This window comes from Syngnathoides biaculeatus, chromosome 22 (genome assembly GCF_019802595.1).
Source record: "Syngnathoides biaculeatus isolate LvHL_M chromosome 22, ASM1980259v1, whole genome shotgun sequence".
Taxonomy (NCBI): domain Eukaryota; kingdom Metazoa; phylum Chordata; class Actinopteri; order Syngnathiformes; family Syngnathidae; genus Syngnathoides; species Syngnathoides biaculeatus.
The window spans coordinates 16541459-16552625 of NC_084661.1; the positions used below are offsets into that span (position 1 = coordinate 16541459).

General features: G+C 42.1%; 1 protein-coding gene across 1 annotated transcript; it reads right to left on the reverse strand.

Annotated features, from left to right (window-relative positions):
• Window positions 1–1077: 1077 nt before the first annotated feature.
• Window positions 1078–3188, reverse strand: six3b (SIX homeobox 3b). Its single transcript, XM_061810562.1, has 2 exons — window positions 2379–3188; window positions 1078–1216 (listed from the first exon to the last, which is right to left on the reverse strand). The coding sequence occupies exons 1-2, from the start codon at window positions 3044–3046 to the stop codon at window positions 1093–1095; spliced, it is 792 nt and encodes a 263-aa protein (XP_061666546.1). The 5' UTR covers window positions 3047–3188; the 3' UTR covers window positions 1078–1092.
• Window positions 3189–11167: the final 7979 nt, after the last annotated feature.

An 11167-nucleotide genomic window follows, 5' to 3' on the forward strand; every position in this document is an offset into this window, starting at 1 on the left:
GTGATGCGAAGGCCTCGGTATGATTGGTATATTCAAGGACACTTTGTAAGTCATAGCTTCCGGATTTATTTATTTACGTGTCTAGAATTTCCTGATGAGTCATGAAGGCAGCGATCAAGAACACATACTTGTCTTTGGGAGAGCCTTACCATAATCAACCCACAGGTGGCGCTCATCTCCATTCAGTTTTCAACCTGCTCAGCAGCACGTGATCAAAATGGCCTCATTTCTTTTAGATGTTTTCAAGGGAAAAAATAAAATTAAAAAAAACATCATATATGTAGCGTCATTCGTTTAATCAAGCTGAAGTGTACAGTGCACTTTTAAGACGATATTTTATCCGGCTGTGTTTTAGCGCAGCCCTGTGACTTATTGGCAGACACCTGGAAAACATATTTCAGAAATATCGCTGTGTAAATACTTAAAATAAAGTTATAATTTCTTTGACGACAAATTGTGGAATGACTTTAACGACGGTAATAACGATGAAATGAATGCTAATGTGAGCAGTTTTGCTCAAGCTTACAAGCTATCTACGTTAGCTGCTATGCTAGCGGCTCGACAACATAGAACAAGACTTTTGTGTATCTGTGTGAGTTTGTATCTATGACCTCATTTGAAAGAAAATGCAAAATATGGCTCCTTTAAAAAATTGAAACAATGAAGATGAATAATGGCAGATTCGTCAAAAAACCACAAACACTCAAGAAAAAGTAGCCGCATAACGTTAAATATTTTATTCATATAAAATAGCAAAACATTTGATGTCAAGTACCTACACACGGACACAAGTTGCATGGCGCCGGAAGTGAACATTCAGTTTAATGAGGAATTAAGAAAGGGGAACGACAGCAGTGGACACGGGCGATATGAATTCCCCCCCGCCCCCCCCCCCCCAAAAAAAAAAAAAAAAAAGGATTCTCACAATGTAACATATCAATGCAAAAATAAAAACCAAGTGCAGAGCTCGATGATGATTTTCTGCTCACCTTCCGCCATGCACGATCCAGTCGGAATGTTTTTTTTTTTTAATTATTATTTCCCCCCCCCCCCCCCCCCCATATTCTTCAAAGTCCTCAAATGAATCTGGAGTCACACGTCCAGGTCCGAGTCGCTGTCCGTCACCGAGAGGAGAACTCGGCCGTCGCCTCGCTCCGGGTCGTGGACGTCCGGACTCCGGACCGCCGCCGCCGAACACAGCCGCTGATGCTGCAACCTGCGAAAATGAAAATAAAAACAAAATCAGTTACACTTTCTTTTTTTTTTTTTTAATAAAATGAACATTCACAGAACTTCAATATTTAAATATTAATTTTTGCATGGAAAGAAAGTCAAATGATTAAAAGGGGTGGGTGGAATTTAAATGTTTGAATTAAAAATACTCCACTGGACACTTATGACCGATTAAAAATGACGTAATATTGAGGGAAATAATACTTTTAAATGAAGAATAAAGTACTCAAATTTTGATGGTCTTAAAAAGTTCCCAATTAAAAAAAATATACTCTACAAAATAGTGAATACAAGATGTCGAAATTAAAATGAATTTTGACCCCAAAAGTAATTTTCTTTCTAAACTCCTACAAAACAAATTGCAGGAAAAAAATATTCCTAAATGGCAAAAAACTTTGAATTTTTTTTTTTTTTTTTTAAATCAGTTTCAAGATATTTGAGCACCCTGGGAGCATTTTCTTCTCGTTTGAGTTGTATTCAAAATAAAAATGAACAAATGTGAAAAGTGTGAATATGTGAATGAAAATGTGAATTAAAAAAAGGTCAATGGACAAAAAAAAATCTGTTCCCAATTGTCATTTTGATTGCACTGATCTGAGATTTTAGCAATTAAAGATATTTCAATGCAAAAAAAAAATGGTGCATAGTGTTGTGCAACTCATTTCGAAAGGGCACAACACCAAAGAGTAGAAAAATAATAACTTAAGGAAGCGAAAAAGGTCGTAATTAAAAAAAAAAAAAAAGTTGCATGTGGCACACAAACAAGTTGGAACGGGACAAAATAATTTCTTTCATCAAGTCTGTTTCCTTCTCGCTCATGAACAAATTGTTATCCAATCTTGAATCAGGGAAAAATGAGGTATTTGTGGCACAATGAAATCCCGTCCAAAACGTTTCAAAAAGGGCGAAAAGTTCCACTTCACTTGTTGTCGTCTTTCAAGCGACAACAACAAGCTCGTGCAGAAAAAGTCTTGAATTGTTTGTTTGGTTTTTTTTTTTTTTTGTTTCCAATCAGTTCCACCCGAGCGGACGCGTGGAAGGCACCGAGCTGGAACTGCCGCGCGCTTTTACGCGTGAATGGCCCTTTTGCGCCCCGGCCTCGAGAGACGCACCGCAAAAGTTGCACGAAGCCACCCCCGTCTGACCTGTTTTTGGCGGCCGCGGCCCGGTCGCGCTGCCTCCGGTTCTTGAACCAGTTCCCCACCTGCGTCGGAGTGAGCCCGGTCGCGTGCGCCAGCTCGCGCTTCTTGCCGGGGTTCGGGTAGGGATCCTGCAGGTACCACTCGCGCAGCAGCCCGCGCGTGCGCTCCTTGAAGCAGTGCGTCTTCTGCTCGCCGTCCCAGATGGTGCTGGGCAGGGGGAACTTCTTCCGGACCCGGTACTTGTCCACGGGTCCCAGCGGCCGGCCGCGCAGCTTCTCGGCCTCGCGGTAGTGCGCCTCCATCCACATGGCCTGCAGCTTTCCGTGGGAGGCGCGCGTGAACCGGTGCGTCTCCACGATGCGGTAGAGCTCGCGGAAGCTGCCGCTGTGGTAGGCCACCACGGCGCGGGCGCGTCGCACCGACTCGTGCTCCCACACCGAGTCGCGGCCGTCCGGGGCCGCCGGGAGGGACCACAGGAAGCGGGCCAGGCGCTCCACGTCGCCCGTCTCCTCCAGCGTCTCGCACACGCCGGCGATCTGCGACGCCGAGAAGCACAGGCCGGGCGGCGGGGCGCGGGGGGCGAGCGGGGCGCCCGGCCGCTCGCCATCCGCCTGCGAGCGCAGGAGGAGGCCGGAAGCCGAGACCAAGTCCAGAGGCGACCTGAACACCATGTGGAGAAGCGACGCGGGCGGGACGGGCGGTGTGGGGCCACGCGGCCTCGGGTGGCCCGCTTTGAGAGGAGAGGGCGGGACCCCCGCTCGCCGCCCTGATTGGACCGATTTGCGGAGACGGTTGCCCTGGTGACCGTGTCCATCAAAGCAAATCTTGTGATGAAACGGGGACGTCGCATTGGAGGAAAAACATTAGCAGCGATTGGGGGAGGCGGGGGGGGGGTTGATGTAGTCACGCCCCCCCCCCCCCAAAAAAAAAAAAGTTTCAAAATTTGATGATTAAAAAAAAAAAAGATGCAGATTTGCAAAAAAAAGTTACAACACCACACCAAAGTGATATTCATCCATCCATCCATCCATTTTCTTTTGCCACCTATCCTCACAAGGGCAGCCTATCCCAGCTGTCAACAGGCAGTAGGCAAGGTACACCCTGAACTGGTTGCCAGCCAATCGCAGGGCACGTCGAGACAAACAACCGCACTCACAATCACAACTTGGGGCAATTTAGAGCGTCCAATTAATGTTGCACGGTTTTGGGATGTGGGCGCATGCAAACTCCACACAGGCGGCTCCGGGATTTAACCCGGGTCCTCACAACCGTGAGGCCAACGCTTTTCCAGCTGAGCCATCGTGCTGCCTATCAAAGTCATCGAAAAAATAAATTGGCAATACCACAGAAAAATGTAGTGACAAAAAAAAAAGAGTTAAAAGTCATAATTATCACGAAAATAATGTCATTTTCACCACTGTCAAATTCCTGCAAAACGTAGGAGAAACACATGCTGCCATCCAAGCAATGTCTTTTTAAAGGACACCCGTGCTTATTTTAGCAAGACAATACCAAACCACAATCTGGATGTGATACAACAAAGTAGCTTCGCAAGGTCCTAGACTAACCTGCTTGCAGTCCAGACCGGTCTTCCACTGAAAATGGCTGGCGCATTATGAAGTGTAAAATACGACAACGGAGACCCCGGACCGTTGAACAGCCGAAGATGTGCGTCAATTAAGAATGGGAAAGAATTCCACCCGCGACGTTTCGACATTTTGTCTCCTCAGCTACCAAATGTTTATTGAATGTTGTTAAAAGTCAAGGTGATGTCACACTGTGGTAAACATGACCCCCCCCCTCCCCCACCATGTCTTATTTTTGGAACATGTTGCAGCCATAAAATACAAAGTTAAGGATTAAACATTAAATATCCTGTCTTCGTAGTGTATGCGCGACAGACAAGCAGAACTCGTCGGATCTCCCGCCAATCTAATCGCTTTGGTCTGTTCGCTAACGTCGCCGAAATGGCGAGCTAAGCCGCGCTTTGCCGCCAACGCCGGCGGATTAAAGGCGGGCGCGCTAACGCGAGTCGAACAGCGCAGCGTTATTCAATCAACTCGAACACGTCGCCGGGCCGGCCGGCGCCATATGCTCCGGAGTGTGCCACTTTTTTTTTTTTTTGGGGGGGGGGGGTCGGTGAAGGCACAGAAGGGCAGCCGACGCAAAAGGGTCACGACGTCTCAAAATAAAAGTGGCTTTTGGAGGCGGACGGGATGGGGAATTCCAATTGGCCGCAATCAGAGATTGGGCACCTGGGGGGGGGGGGGGTCCAGGCCTGGCGGGAGGTGTGCGCCACGTTTGCCGAAGACATCCATTGGTCGACTCACGCTCAGCTTTATGATGTCATTAGCAACAATCGTCATCGGAGCTCACGTGTCAATTGTTTGCACTCGGATGACAATAGAGGGGCCGTTGACCGTTTCAACTTTTAAAAAAAGTTTGATTTTTAAAAGTAAATATGTCAAACGAGACAAGTGGATATTTTGGAACCATAAAGTCAAAATGTCACGAAAAAAAAAAAAGTTTGTTGGCTTGCGTTTGATGAAAAAAAAGTCATCATTCGAAAATCGTCAAGTTACGATTGTACGCATCATGTTATGAAAATAAAATTGCAATTTTTCAGGAAAGAAGAAGTTGGAATATTTCATAAATTTCTATTGAAAATCAATTTTATGGGGGGAAAAATGTAACAAATATGTAATAATGTACAGTGTTCCAAAAATTTCTGAAAGTAGTCATAAATGAGAACAATAAGTTTCTCAATTTGAATGATTCACTTGCAATTTTGTTAAAATAAAGTCAGAACGTGATCAGATTTTTGTTACTAAAAAAAAAAATCATAATTAGGAGTAAAACAAGTTAACCAAAATATTAGGAAGGGCTCTATATATCGACAGCATCCATCAAAACCAGAGAAATGGCGGATGATCGGCGGCTGGAAATACACGTACACACACATTTTCATTATCCAGCGTGCCTGAATAATTTTTTTATGATTTTTATTTCATGAAATTGGGTTTCTTGGAATGCAAGCTAATTGGCTGTTACATTGTAGTTGTGTTTGAAATTGTAGAATTTCAAAATGTAAAATTTAAAAAAATCAAATAAAATAATGGAAAAAAAAATACATTTTGAAAGTGGTTAAGTTTAATGCACAAAAGTTTATAAATTGTAATTACCGTGACATACACGTGAACTTTTTTTTTTTTTTAAATAATTCGAAGCCTCATCCACAAATGAGCTGTCCCATTTTTTCCCCCTTCTTCCACTCAACGTCGGGCCACCCGTGGACTGACCCCCCCCCTCCCCCACCATGTCTTATTTTTGGAACATGTTGCAGCCATAAAATACAAAGTTAAGGATTAAACATTAAATATCCTGTCTTCGTAGTGTATGCGCGACAGACAAGCAGAACTCGTCGGATCTCCCGCCAATCTAATCGCTTTGGTCTGTTCGCTAACGTCGCCGAAATGGCGAGCTAAGCCGCGCTTTGCCGCCAACGCCGGCGGATTAAAGGCGGGCGCGCTAACGCGAGTCGAACAGCGCAGCGTTATTCAATCAACTCGAACACGTCGCCGGGCCGGCCGGCGCCATATGCTCCGGAGTGTGCCACTTTTTTTTTTTTTTTGGGGGGGGGTCGGTGAAGGCACAGAAGGGCAGCCGACGCAAAAGGGTCACGACGTCTCAAAATAAAAGTGGCTTTTGGAGGCGGACGGGATGGGGAATTCCAATTGGCCGCAATCAGAGATTGGGCACCTGGGGGGGGGGGGGGTCCAGGCCTGGCGGGAGGTGTGCGCCACGTTTGCCGAAGACATCCATTGGTCGACTCACGCTCAGCTTTATGATGTCATTAGCAACAATCGTCATCGGAGCTCACGTGTCAATTGTTTGCACTCGGATGACAATAGAGGGGCCGTTGACCGTTTCAACTTTTAAAAAAAGTTTGATTTTTAAAAGTAAATATGTCAAACGAGACAAGTGGATATTTTGGAACCATAAAGTCAAAATGTCACGAAAAAAAAAAAAGTTTGTTGGCTTGCGTTTGATGAAAAAAAAGTCATCATTCGAAAATCGTCAAGTTACGATTGTACGCATCATGTTATGAAAATAAAATTGCAATTTTTCAGGAAAGAAGTTGGAATATTTCATAAAGTTCTATTGAAAATCAATTTTATGGGGGGAAAAATGTAACAAATATGTAATAATGTACAGTGTTCCAAAAATTTCTGAAAGTAGTCATAAATGAGAACAATAAGTTTCTCAATTTGAATGATTCACTTGCAATTTTGTTAAAATAAAGTCAGAACGTGATCAGATTTTTGTTACTAAAAAAAAAAATCATAATTAGGAGTAAAACAAGTTAACCAAAATATTAGGAAGGGCTCTATATATCGACAGCATCCATCAAAACCAGAGAAATGGCGGATGATCGGCGGCTGGAAATACACGTACACACACATTTTCATTATCCAGCGTGCCTGAATAATTTTTTTATGATTTTTATTTCATGAAATTGGGTTTCTTGGAATGCAAGCTAATTGGCTGTTACATTGTAGTTGTGTTTGAAATTGTAGAATTTCAAAATGTAAAATTTAAAAAAATCAAATAAAATAATGGAAAAAAAAATACATTTTGAAAGTGGTTAAGTTTAATGCACAAAAGTTTATAAATTGTAATTACCGTGACATACACGTGAACTTTTTTTTTTTTTTAAATAATTCGAAGCCTCATCCACAAATGAGCTGTCCCATTTTTTCCCCCTTCTTCCACTCAACGTCGGGCCACCCGTGGACTGACCCCCCCCCTCCCCCCCCGTGCTCCCCCCACTCACGCCATTTCCGTACTGCGGAGGATCTGCAACGTCTCCTTTCAGACGATCTGGGGGAAAGCAAGTTGGATAACACTTCGCGAGTGTTTATCCTCCCTTCCGCCAGAAACAAAGACCCCGGCCTCGAATTAACTCCTCCGCTGACCCCCAAGTTAACACACAACCTCTTAAGCCGCCCCCCCCCCTCCAAACTTTCACTCTACCTGATGAGAGGGGGCGGGGGGTGGGGGGGGTGGTCTTCGTTAAGACACGAATCACTTCCTGCCTCTTGGTGGGACTTTTGTAGGACGGGCACTGACCAGCTGAATTTTTTTTACACAATGGTGGGTGGGGGGGTGTGGGGAGAGGGGGGGGGGGTGGTGTCACCTTTTCCACACATTGTCTTGGCCGAAGAAAACGGCGGGAGGTGGTAGCTTAGCGTAGCATCAAGACAAGAAGTGAAACAAAGAAGCCGCACTAAAAGATGGAAGTCGAAATGTCTGTTTTAGATGAATGATGGCATGAAAACGTCAAAGGTCAGCATTGAAATGTTAACCCATGAGCAAATTGAACTTTTTTTTTTTTTTTTTTTTAGGTGGAACATCTGACACATTAGTTGCCAGTTTGCAAGTTTCTTTTCCACCCCGAAATGATCACCGGTTTAGTCGTGAATATTTCCAGATTTTTTGGAGGGATGCCAAATATATTATAAATGAGCATCAATTATTCGTTGATTTTCACATTTCTCCATCCACCGCATATTACGTACTTTTACAAATATTTTACAAAGACGTGAGGTTCTGTTTACCATATTTTTATTTATATCAAAAACAAAATTTAGAAATTTAAATAAAAAAAAAAAGACCAAATATGAGGAAATGTTCTTTTTGTCTTGGACAGCAGTGAAGGTTCCACAAAAATAAATAAAAATAATAATAATAAAAAAAATCACTGATAATTGTGAGTGCATTATTTTATCACTACATTTTAATGTTAATAAAAAATCTTGATTCCAATTAGTACAAATATTTAGCTAAAAAAGTATTTATTTGAACTTGTATTTTTTTAAATTCTGATATTTTTTAATGTATGTCTTTAAGAACATTTTTATTTTATATTTTATGCCCTTTTTTAACTTTATTTTTCTGCTGAATTTGGAGATTCCTGCATTTCGTTGTCCAGCAAGCAATCATCCCAAAAAAATCATTTTTAATTAGATCATAAAAATTAAAAAAATATCAATAGTATAAATATAGTTATTAGTATAAATATAATATAATAAAATTACATATAAAACATATATATCATTAAAAAGTACTGTATTGTTTTATATTCTGTTTTTTTGTCACAACTTTATGAAGGTGGCCTGTAAGCCAAGGAAAAAAAAACATTTACATTTTGGTGCACACTCTGCAAAGTAATTTCAGGACTTTTCTTCACAAAAAAGATTTACAACTGTAAAATGATTAAAAAATACTTAAATTTAATAAAAAAATTAAATAATAATAAATAAATAAATAAATAAATAAATAAATAAAATCGTAAAATAACCGCTCGTGAACTTTCAAATCCAGATTCACAGGAAAGTGGTTGAATTCGTGGTCACATTTGGTATCAATGTAAACGCAAATTCCGCTTGTGAACGTACCTGACGGGCCGTCAGGCAAAAACACGGCGTGCGGTCCCGAGGTGACCTCGGCCGGCGGGGTCGAGCCGCCAAACTTCGACGCGCGAGGTCAAGCGAATACTTTCACGCCTGTCACAGATGTGCGCAAACAACACGGGAGACAGATGGCGCAAACACGAAAACACAAAACACCTTCCTGCGGAACGGACAAACAAGATCATCGCCTAATTTGACTAATAAATCGTCGGATTATGTCGGTTGTTTGGGGCCCGCGCCTTCGGCGAACGTGACATGACAAGCCGTGAAAACACAAACAGCTGGAGCGCCGCGTCGCAATGGCTGCCGATTAGCATGATTAGCCTCACAGAGCTACGGCATTCTTCTGAGAAAATTGTTAGCTCAAATAATTCAGAATAAACAGCACACAAATTTACAAAAAGTACACTTCTTTTCATGCTCTTTTTTTTTTTTTTTAAATCAGGATCCAACAAAAAAATTTTGTTATTCCTAAATCTTAGAAACATACACTAATGACATATAGCGAGCGCATGATTGATTCATCACAGTAAAATAGCCAATATATGCATACGAAACGTTTCACGACTGCCGTAAGTAAACTGCAGTACTACCGTAAATTCCAGCTAGTAAGCCGCAACTTTTTTTTACTGGTATGTTTTTTTTTTTTTTTTTTTTAACCAGCCCTGTTTGTGCTAGCGTGTTGTTGCTATGTTTAGCTAAGCTAAGGTATTAAAACTTTGAAAACGCTTTCTGTGTACCGTCTCTCTTTGTAAATATCTCGTGTTTCAATGTGGGCACTTGCGGCTTTTACACAGGCGCGGCTTATGTATGTGCTAATTGGTATTTCCTTTACAAATGTACTCGGTCAGGCTTATAGTTGGATGCGCCCTGTAGGCCGGGAATTACGGTATTCACTGTTTTTTTTGCAGGGGGAGGAGAACTATATGCCTGTGAATACTGCTATGGTGTATGCCTAGATGTGTTGATGCACCGTTTAATGCAGCATTTAAAGTATCATAACACAACACACAAGACATTCGCTAGCCTGTCTATGGCATTTTTCGCGTGTTACTATTATGCTAGCAGAGATTCTTAAGGCACAGAATTTCCTGTCATTTTTTGTTTTATGTAAAGTTCAAGACTGAACTTTCTATGCCGAACCGCACCTTGCTGTGAAGAAATTATTTCCATTTTTATTTTCGGGGGGGTTGACCCAATGACAATTTGGATATTCAAATACTGCATTAGTCTGGTTACTCGTATGTCAAGGAATTGCTTAGTATGTTTCTTACGAATCGTGATGACATTCAATAGCCTTCAAAAATATGTATATTCTCCTTTGTAGATTCAACAAAAACATAAAAGGCTGCATTTAAAGTTTAAACATTCCATATTTCAGTAATATAACATTAGGAACGAGCAACAGGGACAGCTGCTCAATTGCGACAAAATGCGACTTTATCACTTACAACCTCCGTAAACTTTTTCAGGACGTTTTAAATATTACTCAATACAATTTCTTATGATTGTGACACGGTGTAATGTCAGAATAAATTGCGGTCCTGAATGCACCAAATTCAGGAAATGAATCACAACTGGGCCTTTTCGAAGATGAAAAAAAAAAAATTGTAAAAAATGGTCGCATTTGATTGACACGCTCAGATGTGACGCTCACAGAGCAAGTGGTCAGAACCACAATCAGACATTTCTAATATTTTGCCAATCATCTCTTAGCCACAGGAGAAGGTCAAAATCGGATATTTGATTTCAACCTAAGTCCTCTTCTGCCGATTTTAAGCACACACAAAGAAAAAGAAAAGTGTGTGCGCGAAAGGATGGTGAAAGCTAAATTAAAAACGGAGCAAATGGTGGGGTCACACTGTGTGTGTGTGTGTGTGTGGGGGGGGGTGAGAAACCCGATTTCAGAACAGGTCTTGTCTGGTGCGTTCGGGGGTAATCCCCCCTCTAATCCGCCGCATGTTAACCTATCTGAGCAGCAAGAGCCAGATTATCCGCATAACAATGGCCGGCTGCTCATCTTCTAAATTACTCCACTCAAAATCATATGGCGCGCGCAAACGAGCGCCCGCCGTCGGGCCGGTGGGGCGCACAATTTAATAACCACATACGGAAATTGGACATCTAATTTTGCATCATTTCCATAAGATTAAAACAATAAAAAGAGCAAGGATTAAGACTGTAAGCAGCGTCAATCGAAAAGTCGGGAGTACGTTTTTGGGGGTCACAAGTCGGAATGTTTTGGGGCGTCGGCGCTAACCCGCTTGCTAACGTGCCAATGTGTGGCAAAGACATATTTTGCCACTGGCTTTGAAGCAA